At 32.3% G+C, this 14726-nt stretch overlaps 1 protein-coding gene across 1 annotated transcript; it reads right to left on the reverse strand.

The window, feature by feature from the left end:
- Positions 1 to 1254: 1254 nt before the first annotated feature.
- LOC120255077 (proline-rich receptor-like protein kinase PERK1) lies at positions 1255 to 10892 on the reverse strand. The gene is made up of 10 exons (XM_039262977.1): positions 10772 to 10892; positions 9256 to 9324; positions 7176 to 7652; positions 6768 to 6854; positions 6572 to 6642; positions 5457 to 5536; positions 5086 to 5239; positions 4844 to 5002; positions 3537 to 3609; positions 1255 to 1413 (listed from the first exon to the last, which is right to left on the reverse strand). The coding sequence occupies exons 1-10, from the start codon at positions 10890 to 10892 to the stop codon at positions 1373 to 1375; spliced, it is 1332 nt and encodes a 443-aa protein (XP_039118911.1). The 3' UTR covers positions 1255 to 1372.
- Positions 10893 to 14726: the final 3834 nt, after the last annotated feature.

Below are 14726 nucleotides of genomic sequence, written 5' to 3' on the forward strand. Positions count from 1 at the left end.
AATAAAAATAATTTAAAATTTTTAACAACTAAAATATTTTTAATTTATTCTTTAATTATTTGGATATTTAACTTTATAATTTTAATTACAATAATAAAAATTTTTAAAAAATAATGATTAGAAAATAATATGTGTCATATTGTTAGGTTTATGAGGTGTTTTACTTCTGGTGAGAGATCCTTAAACCTGGTTGGTTTGTTCCTTTGTTCTTTACTTGTTTGTTAGTTTGTTGTACTTGCATTTTCTTTCAATAAATTCGTAGTTTATCCACTTTATTCAATAATAATAATATATGTGTGGGATCCTAAATTTAGGATCATCCATCCTAAACCCCAAAATTTGGATGATATTTGGGGTTGAATTGAAGCTAACCATAAACCCATGCCTTAAGTTCATGTCTCGTTAGACATGCAATAGCCAGATATGTCTTCAAAACCTTAAAAAAAAATATATATATGGCCACACCAGCTTTAATAACTATAGTATAAAATAAAGATACTGTGACTTTAATAATCATAGTCTATAAAAGGGAGTTTGGGGAAATTTTACAACTAAACACTAAAAAAGTTTCACAAATGCTGCAACAGAAAGGAAAAACAAAACCAGTTTAAATGAAATTCTTAGTGTTCTGCATCTCCATCTCACTCCTCTCCGGACCTTATTGCTTGATACCAATGGCATGTGACAAATGTTAACTTTCCAGGGTCCAAATGTCATTCTTCTTAACTTCTCCGGGTCCTCATTGGTGCCGGTGGAACACCAACTTTCAAATCTTCAGGGGATACAACTCCTTCCAATACTTGAACCACCTGCTTAGTTTACCCATTAATCAAAAATGAAATCAAGTTTGACCATCTTGAAGTGGTTTGAAAGACAAGGAAAAGTACTGAAACTTCCTAAAGTATAATATCCGAATTGGTTTCTCTTATTTTTTGGTCTTTCTACTAAAAAATGCTCCCAACTAGTTCATCTATTTTTGAAAATGGACATATTTAATCCCTTTACTCATAGTCTCTTGTCAACTTGTCTCTCTACTCTTGAAAATATAAGTACTAGTTGACCCATTTTCAAGAGTAGAAGGGACTATGTCACGCCCCGACCCGCGGGTCCGCCACGTGACAATCGCCGCGACGATCCCGAGGAGGGACACACACCACTCAACCCTCGAATCATCGCAAGGCTAACAAACTCCTGCTAAATAACACCACAACAACAACTGATATGAAAAGCAAGACTTTCACTCAAAAAGTCAACTGTATAGTGAAAGATATACAAATCCCAGACAGAATTGAGTACATTAGTGGATCCACTACAATAATACAATGCGACCTGTTTAATAATAAGTAAACAACCTGACTTGAAATTCAAACTGCTAACACTTCGCCTCGCTATGACGACCCAAACCACTAAAACCTGGAAGGGAGGAGGGGGTGAGTAACCATAATCACTCAGTGAATGGGTTAGCACAAATCTAAAAGAATATCAAAACAAATCAATGAAATACAATAAACACATTTTACAATAACATAAATGAACTTGAACGTTTCACATTTGCCACACCATGAAAGTGCAAGATAATAAACCTTGGTATATAAAAACCAAAACATAGGTTCTCACGAGCATAGACAAAACATTAACATGTATAAAACAAATGCCTGTATGGGCTGCCAAAATGAGTAAAAGAACCAACTTAAACAAATAAAATTCTTGATCAAATAAGCAATGGCCTAAAAACACTCTCCCCAACATTAGCCGCCGTCGCGACTAAGTTGAGAGCCGTCAAGGTCTTCGTACCCTTGACGTTGGCCCACCGGTCCCGTGTGGTGACCCCGGGATCCCGATGCATCATCCAATCAGGGCTCTATGCTCCCACCTGATCTGGACAAATCAACACCCAGGTCCACCACGCCACCTCTAAAGGCTGGCCCGTGGGGACCCACTACTGCAGTAGTCGGGCCTTAGCCCGTCGTCACCATCTAAACCATCATGCAGATGTAGCAATAATATAATCTGTATAAATCATACCACAGGGTCCTTATCCAGGATAAGCATTCACATATCGGAAATAAACCATATTTCCACAAATCCAAAGCCGAAGCATAGCAATACATATAAACTTTCAAATAATATTCTGATCTCGATGTGCAAATACATTCAAAAACATTGCTGTCCAAATGCCAAGAATAACATAATAAAATTCGAAGCTCTTCAAGTTGATTGAAACATTGCTTTAGACAATAAAACCAGCTAATATCAAATACACTGTAATATTCACAATCCAGAAGAACATGCCATTTAGAAATAAAAACCCTTTTGTTTTCATAACTATCAATATCAAAAGCATACTTATACAAGTGAAAGGTTTTACAAACCATTACTAAAAGTAGAAGCCAATAGTGTAGAAAAGAAACATTAAATTTTAAAATACAATAAAAAGTCATCAAAACAAGCATGGCTTTTGTTCTAGTTAAACCTCAAGTTACTTAGGATCATTCTAGCTTTCTCTTTCTTCAGCTCACTAAGTTTTCCTCAAAGTACAAGATTACTCCTCAAAGTCCAGTTAACCCCAACATCCAAGTCCTTTAAAGTCATGAAAATGTGTTCATCTCATCACCTATAATCTCACGTGCCAATATATATTAATTAAATCCTTCTTTACACATCATCAGTATTTACTTTAACAAGTCTTTACTATTCCACCATTTCTTATACTCAATCATATATTAGATTCTTATCATAGTGCCATTATCTCAACATTAATATTTACTTCATCTATAATAATTTCATTGTCAAAATACTCACAAGTTGACTATCTCCTCTAAGGATGTATTAAATCAAACTATTATTAAAAATTCACAGGAATATTCAGTATTTGCAATTCAACACTTGTCGCATATATAGCTCAAGCTATTCATCATCAATCTTCTAATTAAATTCCATTTAAAATAATAATCGTAATCATTGCCATCCACCCGATATATATATATATATATATATATATATATATATATATATCCCAATATGATCAAACTACAATTAAGCACCCTATACTATGCTCACAAAAACAAACCTCATCAATTTCAACATAAGTGTAATTATATACCTTAGCATTCAACGTTTCATCAAGTTCCATGTACCATATTTATCACATTATGCCTCAAAACTTTAGAAATTATACATCACTAGGGAAATTAAATCATCCATTGAATATACATAATTAATTTCACTTATAACAAATAAGCTCAATGAACTCGTTGTAATAATCAACAATTTCCATTCATCCACCAAGCATGTATGTCCTCAAGTTCAATCTTAACTAACATCAGTACATCATTAATAAGCTTTCTAAGGATTTTTCAGAGAGTAAACCACAAGTCATTCCAAATAAAATATAGTTTCTAGCGGTCATCTATACTTCCTTCTCATCCATGAAGTAGTGATTTAAAACATAATAAAGCCATGGAAATCATTTCAGAAAACAATTAAAATATTTTCGATATTCAATTAGAATTGTGCATTCAACATAACCCACTCACAGAACATGTTGCCTCGTATGGAGACGCGCACACTGATTGGTGGTTTCTTTCCCCTTGGAGGGTGCTTCGCCACCTAGATACAAGCAGGGAATCCAAATACTAATGAACATAAGAATGATAGCTAAAAGAAAATGCATCCAAATACATTATACATGTCTAATACGAAAACTTAGGGTTTTAGGGCAAAACATTGTCATTTTGGACCCAAACGACCTCAGAATGGAGTAAACCTAGTTCCAATAAGTTCAATGAATGAAAAGCTTCAATTTGGATCAAAGAAATAAAGTTTTTTTGTGCTACAGTAATACCGGGATTGCTACAGTAAAACCCGCCCCTTACAAATAATTTTCTCTCATTTTACAGCATCAAACGATGAAATTTTGCCACAATTCTTATGAATAACAATTGACAACATCAAGGGCTTCATTTTAAGCCCAAAAACTCCCACAAATTATGGAAAATCCAATGTTTTGGTCTAGGTTTATAAATAATGAATACAATGAAAATACGGAAGAAATACATACTAAAAACTCAGATAAAGGCTCTTACCTTACTCAAGAGGATATGAGGATTAAATTTTTGATGTTGGCTCGCCGGAATTGGTCGCCGGAAATAGTTTCAATATTTTTAGGGTTCGGCCGGCATGAAGAAGCAAAGAAAGAGAAGGAAAGAAGAAGGAAAACAAATGAGTTTTGATGATAACTCTCGGCCTGCTACAGTGTTGGATTGCTACAGTGTGATTCTACAGTGCTGGGCTGCTACAGTGCCATTTTTGCTACGGTGTCGGTGTGCTGCAGTACAGACAGAATCAATAGTGTTGGGCTGCAAAAACTACAGGAACAGACTGGTTTAACTACAGTAATCGGCTGCTACAATGTCTTTACTCTTTTCTAAATTACTCTATTGCCCCTGTAACACAAGGATGGAAACAAAATCCAAATGACCGAATTGCCCCTGTTTTTGGCAGAATTTTCGCACATAATCCACTGTGCAATCCAGTAAAAAATTTACTAATGCAAAATGACCATTTTACCCTAATGCATTCACATAAATAAAAGAAGATCCTAGGTACAAATTTGGTCCGGAAACAACAGACTAAGTGAGGTCATTTTCAAAAATAAAGAGATTAATCAGGAACATTTCTAAGTAGAAAACCAAAAAAAGAAGAGTAAGAAAAGTAAATGAACAAATTCGGGTATTATACCACTTTTTAATATATTTTTTTTAAATTCACTGCTGGAGAACTTGTTGGCTGCAACTTAATGAAATGTATATATTGAGCAAATTTTATGAAGTGGAAAGAGTACCCGACTCATTAGAGGTCGATCCTCTGCAGAAAGACCTACACAAGCGGCAGCACAAACCACCATCCGTTTCATCTCATTAGGATCATAGTTTTTCCCCAACCTTGGATCGATGAGAGGCTCATACTTACCTCGTAAAGGGTGTTTGAGCGAGGGCTTTGCCTACAGTAACAATTAAGCAGTCAAATTAGTCACCGCAAAAGCTGTGAAGATATGAGTGAATTTGCCACATGCAAGAGACTAACCCAATCAACCAAGGCTACTCGTAAGCTATCATCCGAAGGGTGCCTGCCAATAGGCCGCCTTCCTGTGATCAACTCCAGAAGTATGACCCCGAAGGAGTAGACATCTGCTTTCTTTGTTAGCCTACCATCCTTAGCATATTCAGGTGCCAAATACCTAGAGGACTTCACAGATTAGTAATACGGAAGAAGAAGAAGAGTTTGTGTTACTTATAGGGAGTAAAGTAGTGTAAGTTTTAGAATTAGATGATTTAAAAAAAAAAGAATAACAATATTATGAAACAAGAATACCATTTGAACAATCAGGATTTTTCAGTAGTAACATGTTTTGTTAAAATTAGTACTGAGAGAAGGGAATGACAAATTTCAGTTACCCAAAAGTTCCCTTGACATTGTTGGTTGAAACATGAGTCTTGTCATCCTGTGCAAATTTCGCTAGTCCAAAATCTGCAACCTGCAAATAGCTACCTATTCATTAAATAAAAATGTTGGCTCTGAATCAACAACAGACATAATACTAAGAAAGCACCAGTTCTTTGATAAATTTTAGTTCTATGAAAAATTTTTAGCTGCAAAAGCAGACTGAAGTTACTGGAATCATTAACATCATACATGGTAGTGAAGAATATGCTATTATTTCACATAACCATTAAAGTCTACCTAGATTGCGGAATGAAAATGAGAATAGGGAATAGGGAATACAGATGATAATAAAAATAATGTTGGTTAGAATCGAAAATATAAGCGATAATAAAATTACATTTATTTATTTATTTATTTTTTGTGTAAATGAGATGATATTGTATAAGATAATAGATTATATTTAATAATAAATATTTAAACATTATTTATTATTAAATACTTGAAATATAATTATTTATTTCAATTTATTATAATTAAATATTTCAAGTAAATAATTTACTTTAACCGTTATTTGCTTATTAAATTATTTTAATTAAATATTTTCATTAAATAATTATAGTTCAATTATTGTAATGTTAACAACGCTAACTAATTTAGTTGCGGTCAAAATGTTTAAAATAAAAAAAAATAAAAACTTTCATCATAAAGTAATTTTAATATCATATTCACTCTAATTATTATTAATTTTAATTAGTATAACTAAATATATAAATTAATTATATTAATTTATATTAATAAATAAATATGAAGAGAGATGTAATATAGGCATTATACAAGTTTACCCTCAATTCCCCAAATCTTGAATAATGAGAATTTCCTTGAAGCAATGGGATTCCCATTGGCCTAATTCAAACAAGAGTTAATATGGATAGGAGATAATGATTCATATTCTTTGAAAAAACGAGGATTAAAAGAGGATTAAAGGAAAGCAAAATGAAAGTTTTTTTGTTTTTTTATAGATAATATTTTTTTTTTGGGTCATATATTTCTTCATATACTACGGATGCTAAGGCATACAGAATAAAAAATAATTATAAGAAAAAAATGATAATTAAAAATTTCTCACCTTCGCTTCAAATTTGGAATCAAGAAGAATATTGGCCGCCTTAATGTCACGGTGAATAATCGTAGGATCGCCTATAAATAGAACGGTGAAAAAAATTAAGAGAATGTTATGTTGCTCTCGACAGCTACAATTAGCACACGCATATATCAAATATATTATAGTGTACATCAGGTATAGCAAAGTAACAGTTACTCACAATCCTCGTGCAAATAGGCCAATCCTTTCGCAGATCCTAAATCAATTTTTAATCTTGTATACCAATCCATAGTTGGTTGATCTTTCCCTGCAAAAACCCAAATAATTCATTAAATTATAATGAAGGAAGTCAATGCTAGAAACTATAAACAGAAATCTAATTAAGCTCTTCTTTATTTCATAGTTTCCTTGCTTGCTAGTACTGAATAAATCAGAGATGCGTGGCAATCATGGTTGGTGAAGTTGGTAGCAGATCCGCCAAACACACTCTAACAAGAATTTAACTGATCAGGTTTATTCATTGCACAGTTGATATTAGATGTCAAACACACCCTGACAAGAATTTTACTCTGTTTATTCATTGCACCCATGAATTAAGAAAACAATAAAAAAAAATTGAAAGTATTACCGTGCAAATGGAACTCCAATGTGTTGTTAGGAACAAACTCATAGGCAAGCAGTCTCTGCTCTTCAGAAATGCAATGTCCTATTAATAAGACCAAATGTTTGTGATGCACACGACTAATAATCTTAACCTCTGCCTCAAACTCAGCGTTCCCCTGCCGACTATCAGATTTCAATTGCTTGACTGCAATCTCTATATCATATGGAAGCACTCGGTCTTCATGGAATGGAAGCACTCCCTTTTTATCAATTGTAAGCACTCCCTTATGCACAGGGCCAAAACCACCCTCTCCAAGAAAATTATCACCAGAGAAATAATTTGTTGCCTTTTTTAGTTTTTCATAAGTAAAGGCAATGCCAGGAGGTGGGCAAGTTAAAGAATTATCAGGACCTGAAGAGCTGGATCCCGTTTGGAGACCATGATCAGAATGTGGTGGAGCATTCCACTGACTATCCTGAGCCTGACCACCATTCGTTTTATCTACAAAAACACACAGATCAATGAACATAAAAGTCAAGTCGATTCATCTGTCGAATCCATAAATGCCTACCAGATATAATAGCAAAACTTGTGGGTGCATGGAGTCAGCAGTAGTGATAATGAAAATAAACAACAAAAACCTGTAAGTTATGATAAAAATTACACTAAACAGATGCAACTCTTGTATAATTCTGTAATTATCAATAGCATTCTGAGATGCAGATAAAGTTCAATTTTTTTAATAAAACTTAACGAAACTTCGCTGTATATCAAATTAGCAGTAATGATAATGAAAAATAACAACAAAGAAAGCAAATTATGCTCGTAATTATACAAAACAAATACAATTATTGAATAATTCTGCAGTCTTCAAAAGCCTCCTGAGTTGCAAATAGAACCAGATTTTGCAAAATGATCGTGAGAAAGGCCAAGTAATTTTTACAAATGTCATAGTCGAAGCTTCTTAACTTCGTTTCATATGTAAACCATAAAATAAGAGATTTCTGAAGTTAAGGCAAAAAAATTCAAGCTCCATTCAACTTCAGTTCATCCAAAGGAGTTCTGACACGAATGTGTTTGTAAAGCAGTTAAGAATTGAAATGAATGGTTGTGGTGTAATCATCATGGTGTGTGCATAAGTTCGAGGCAAGGTTAAGGAAGTTGAACCGAGTCGGTTGGGCATGGCCCGGTTAATCGGGCGGGCTCTGCGGGTCCGGATCGGCCTTAAGCCGACCCGTAACCAGCTCAATCAACAGTGCTGGCCCACCGATCCAGGGGGGCCTGGCCAACCCAATGGTGACTGTTGCGGATTCGGATTCCCAGTAAAGATCGAGAGAGAAAAATAAAGTAGAAAACAATCACAAGAAAGACAAGACAAGATTTACGTGGTTCGGCAAGATTGCCTACGTCCACAGCCGCACTAGGGTTTTATTTCAATATCTGAAGCATACATACATCTTACAAGGGACTGCCTATATACAGAAAAAATTTGAGGTATATCTGGATTAGAGCATTGAGGCATACCTTAGAGCTTTGAGGCATACCTGGATTAGAACTCTGAGGCATACCTAGATTAGAACTCTGAGACATATCTGGAAGAGGGTAAATCATATCTGGATCTTAACCCTATATGGATCCTAAACTTATACAGATCCTAAACCTATATTTATACAAATCCTATCTGGGTACAATTTACAAGATTATCAAACTATAATCCTAACCATATACAAATTGCCTTTATATCCTACTGCGGGCGCTCTCACCGCACCTCCAACCTAAACCGATGCTCTCCTGCACCTCCTGGGGTGTCACATAATCAGCCTCCACATACCCAACAATGACCAGTCACCAGCCCGGGACACACTCAAGATATATATATATATATATATATATATAATCATGTGAATGAATGAGTGTAGAAGCATCTGCTCTGTTTTCTAATGAAACTTTTGGGTTTTTCCTATCTTCCTTTCCTCTTCTTCTTCACCTCATCAAGTTTGTAGACAATAAAAATCATTTTATTTTGAAACCTCATTGTTGTTAACCAGATCTCCAGTCTAGGTATAAAACTTGGGAAAATTGGAGAAACAAGTAAAAATAGTACCTTTATCTTTTTGAGATGGAGATGGATCATTCTTCTTCTCTTTCAAAGCCTGTCCACCATCCGTTTTGACTGTTGTAAATGCAGGACACTCAGATCAATGAAAATAACAGTCAAGTCGGTTCATCTGTCAAAGGTGCTCTAACACTAAAAGACCAATTTATTTTGAAACCCCATTGTCGTCAACCAGATCTTCAGTTTAGGTATAAAACTAAACTGGAGGAAATTGGAGAAACCATTGAAACTACAACACTCAGATCAATGAACATAAAAGTCAAGTTGGTTCATCTATCGAATCCATCAATGCCTACCAATTATCATAGTAAAACTTGCTGGTGCATCGAATCAGCAGTAGTGATAATGAAAATGAACAACAAAAACTGTAAGTTCTGATAGAAATTACACTAAACCGATGCAAATCTTGTATAATTCGATCTATAATTATCAAAAGAATTCTGAGATGCAGATAAAGTTAGATATTTTTGTAAAACTTAACAAAACTTGGATGTATATCAAATTAGCAGTAATGATAATAAAAAAGAACAGCAAAGAAAGCAAATTCTTCTGGTAATTATACAAAACAAATACAATTATTGAATAATTCTATAATTTTCAAAAGCCTTTTGAGATGCAGATAAATCCATATTTTGCAAAATGATTGTGAGAAATGCCAAGTAAATTGTGCAAATATCATATGTACTAAGCCATAAAAGAAAGAGATTTTCCCCATTAACGATAAAAAATTCCACTTCGCTTCATCCAAAGGAGCTTCAACACCAAAATGCCATTATCTCATGAAACCTTATAAGGCTATCTCCAACTCACAACCCCAAATTTTCACCCCAAATCTCAAATTTGGTTCCGTTATAACAAATTATACTTTCCAATCACAATCCCCAAATCTTACAACATCTTTTTACACATCTTATTTTTATTATTATTACCATTCAACCACAAAATACTTTGAAGTAAACCACTAAAAATACTTGAAACTAATTAATACTTGAAACTAATTATTTTCAATAATGATTTAATTAAATATTATTTACAATGTAATATATTTCTAATAAAAATGATTAACTATTTTAGTTTAATAAATTTATCATAAATTAATTTAATTAAAATGTTATAATTATATAAATTAATTAATTATAATTAAAGTATTAATTATATAAATTAATAACTTATAATTTTTATTAGATATAATAAAAAAAAATTATTGAATAAAAAATTATAAAATAAATAGGATCCCAAATTTGGGGCAACAATAGTGTGACCTCAAATTTGAGGTCCCCCAACCCCAAATTTGAGGTAGAAAAAAAAGTTGGGTTGAAACCATCCATGATCCCAAATTTGAGATTTGGGATCATTGTTGGAGATGCCTTCAGCTCTCTATCAACCAAATCTCTATTCCAGGTATAAATGAAACTAGTGAAAATGGGAGACACAAGGAGGAACAAAGATAGTACCTTTATATTTAAAAAACAAAAGGGGGAAAAAAACAAAGGAGAGGTAGTACCTTTACGCGCTGGAGGCGTCCTTGTAGATGCCCACTGGTTCCACATATAGGTTATGCTGAGAGTAAGCAGTATCATCCCAACTGTCACGGTCCTCACGGTAGAACCCTTACAAACCACCATTACCACGATTACCACGATGATCAGAGCAACCGCTGACATTTCTTCATAAATAAACGCGATTGAGATCGAGTTTTGGCCAATTAATTATCTGTTGTATATATAGCAGTAGTAGTACATTAATTCCCTCTCTCTTTCGTGTTAATCCTATCAAAATTGATATTGACTTCTTCACAAATAATATTGTTTATTGTTCATTGACTATTGAAAAAGAATTACAGCTTTCTCATAATTTCCTCCAAAGATCAACCCTTGACTACTCAATATTATATTCAGTCTTCAGTTGTGGACTTTGTCGTTTATATTTGAATAAAAAATATCTTTCCTTTTATCATCTACCAAACAGAGAAGCACAAGAAAGAGTGTGGGCTGGTTCTGGTTGGCGGAGGTGTAGCACGCGGAAATATAAATATACCGTATATGCTTGTATTATGGCATGATATGTCGTTAATATATACATAATTATATTAAAAATAATTTATGCAAACCTAATTGTTTGGATTATTATTTACTTTAGATAGTTTAGATAGTTATGTGAAATAATTGAATATTTTTTCTTATCTCTTTAAAATCTTTATATACCTTTTGTGATAGTCTACTATAGATTGGGATTTTTGGTGTATGATAGTTAATGTTTTTCTTTTTATATCAAAAATTTATACCATCTATATTCATTTACCTTTGGTTACATTTGAAGAAAGTATATGCAGCTCTAGTAAAATGATTGGTGGTGTAAGACAGTATAACATTAGAGTTAACTATGCACAATGATATATATAGTCTATGCCATATTAATGACCGTTCGTTAATAGTAATTAATATTATGTATTTAAATCCATGTGTTGCTAATTTTATATATATATATATATATATATATATATATATATATATATATATATATATATTTTTTTTGAAGCGTACTCATAGCAAATGACTAAGTTGCCATCCTTGGCAATTAGCAGTTGGTGGACAATTTGGCTACTTCTTCTTTGCCTAGCTACAACCATTTGCTATCAATGTAGCACTCTTGTTTTGTCCCGTCTCACCAAACCCTTTCTATTTAATATACATGACTACTACTATTGATATCCCTATATATATCTTTTAAAATAATTAAATTATTTATTTTGTTTTACTTTTATTTCTATATAATTACTTTTTTATACAACCTTTTGTAATAAATATAGTACTACAACAACAATGCTTAGTTTTAATTATTTAAAGTAACTCGCATAAATCCTTTCTTACGATATCATTTGAGAAATAAAACAAATAAATGATCCAAAATTAAGCATATTAATTTTTACATAAATATTATTTTGTAATAAATATAAACGTTGAAAGACAAGCTATGTGTTGAGGTAATTATTAATTATTATTTTCAGAGTCGCACGGGCCGATTTTTGGCCCGGCCCGACTGTAATAGACCCGATTATGGGTTAAAGAATTTCAAACCCGTAACCCGGCGCTCGCCGGTTTGAACGGGTCAATCATTAGTTGTTTAGTTATTTATGGGATTTGAACCCATGACCTTTTGTTAGAAATACAAAAAATCAACCACTTGAGCTATATCTTAATTTGGTGTTTTAAAAGGGAAAATTATATATATATATATATATATATATATATAGGTAGAATGTTGACTTTATTTGCACACTTTCCATTTGTTTAAGGGCATCCATATAAATATCAATTTCAATGTCTTAAAAACTAGTACTTGATGAAACTCATACTATATTTATTTTGATTAATTATAAAATATATTTTGGTGTTCTATGTTGAAAAACCATCAATCTAATAATTTTTTATTTAATAACAACATAATGAGTACAATGATAACAAATCTTAGAATTCAATACTAAATTTAAGAACAAAAGTCAATCTCAATTGTAATGGATAGATAAATAAATGACAATTTTGATCTAAAGAAAAAGAGAAAAAAATTTATAAATAAACCTCATTTAATTTTTGCAACATGCTAACCACTAGACCCTTTAGTCATTTTTTGAAAGGTAATAAAACTATAAATCTCTAACAATTTTTATTTTTCAATTTTCCTTACAATCTATGTATATGCTCCTCTTGATCCAATTATTTTGTATTTAATATTATTTTATTTACTTTAATTGTTATTAGCATAGAGAAAATATTCATCATTCAATATTAAAATCTATTGTTTTTATATTTATTAATCATCTCCATTATTGAAATTATTTAAACAAAATATAATTTATATCAAATTATTTATAAAAAAATATAATTATATAAAATGACATAATTTCATTGATGTGATGTACTATAAAATGATCCTAGAAGAAATTAATATTTAGTTCCATATCAAATTATATTGGTTTTAAAATATTGCCAACAACATTTAATAATGAACATTTAACAAAATAAATTAGCAACTTTAAAATTTGTTAATAATTATTGTTTTTTATAAAAAAAAGGAAAAAAAAAAACCCTGGTTGGCAAGGTTTGAACTTGAGATACAAGCATTGTTTTGAATTTTAAAAACACTACTTGAGCCAACCTCGCTTCTTTACAAAAAAAATATAATTAATACATAAATCTTATGTCATTGACATTTAGTCCCGCAGACTATTTTATGAAAAACAATCTAATAATTGCCTATGAAAGGAGTGATAGTCATCCTAACCATTCTATTTTGAGTTTTATTTATTTTAAATTATTTTTAAATCATATTTCATAATTTAATTTTTTTTTAAATAAAAAATTAAAACAAAACCCAGCTACCGACTCGAGCAGAGGGTTTCGACCGCCACGGCTTGGGGGAGTCGCCCGGGCCGGGTCCGGTCAGTTCCGAGTGGCTCGGAACCGCCGGGTTCGCGGGTCAACCCGGCCACGGTCCCAGATTGTTGGTCGGGCTTGCCCGGGTCGAGCCCTTGGGTCCGGGTTAACCTACTGCGCCCCCTCTAGACTTGGTGTTATAGTTATGAAAATTATAAACTGTAGGACTCGAATATGATAGCGTCACTAAAAAACAATAAAGGGTCGTTTGGTTCGTGGTAATGACATATTACCACGTAACGAGATTACCATAGTAATATGAGTGGGAATGTTATATGGTTGGGAATATTGCGGTAATTTAATATAACCATGTTTGGTTGGAAACTCTTATTACCGGGAATAGTTCATTATCATGTTTGGTTGTCATTGTAATCAATTTGTTAAAATATAAAAAGTTATAAGATTACCACGGTAATCCAAGATAGACACCAAATTTGATGGCAATAGGATTATCACTTTCATGGTAATATTTATAAGTTGGTAATGTGATATTACTATCCAGATTACTACCGGTGTAATGCTAAATATAGTAATATTTTTAAGTTAATATATAACACGTGGTAATCTTTTTACATTACCGCCAACCAAACGGCCTGCACGATGCACTATCCAATCCATGTCAGATAGCTGGCACAGCCATCAGCACACGGTAATTTAGCCTCCACGTTTGACTTAACATTTGCCAATGTCCAGCTAACAGAACCGTCAGAACAAAACAAATGCTCCAACGCGTATTTCAATTTTTTATATTAAAAAAATATTATTAAAATCCGATTATTTTAATTAGTAGAGTCATGTAACAATTAACATTAGCGCGTTTAATCGGATGTTGTTCGAATGCAGTTAATTTGTATTTATAAATCATTCTATTTAAAAATTTAGAAGAGTCAAATATAATATTTGATTAGATATATTTATAATGCTTGATTACTGAATTTTGTGTTTGACTAAAAAGAGTTGTAAACTTAGATTTTTATTAAATAATTAATATAATTAATATATATTTAATTTATTATGATAAAATAT

The sequence above is a fragment of the Dioscorea cayenensis genome, unplaced genomic scaffold (assembly GCF_009730915.1).
Source record: "Dioscorea cayenensis subsp. rotundata cultivar TDr96_F1 unplaced genomic scaffold, TDr96_F1_v2_PseudoChromosome.rev07_lg8_w22 25.fasta BLBR01000822.1, whole genome shotgun sequence".
Classification (NCBI taxonomy): Eukaryota; Viridiplantae; Streptophyta; class Magnoliopsida; order Dioscoreales; family Dioscoreaceae; genus Dioscorea; species Dioscorea cayenensis.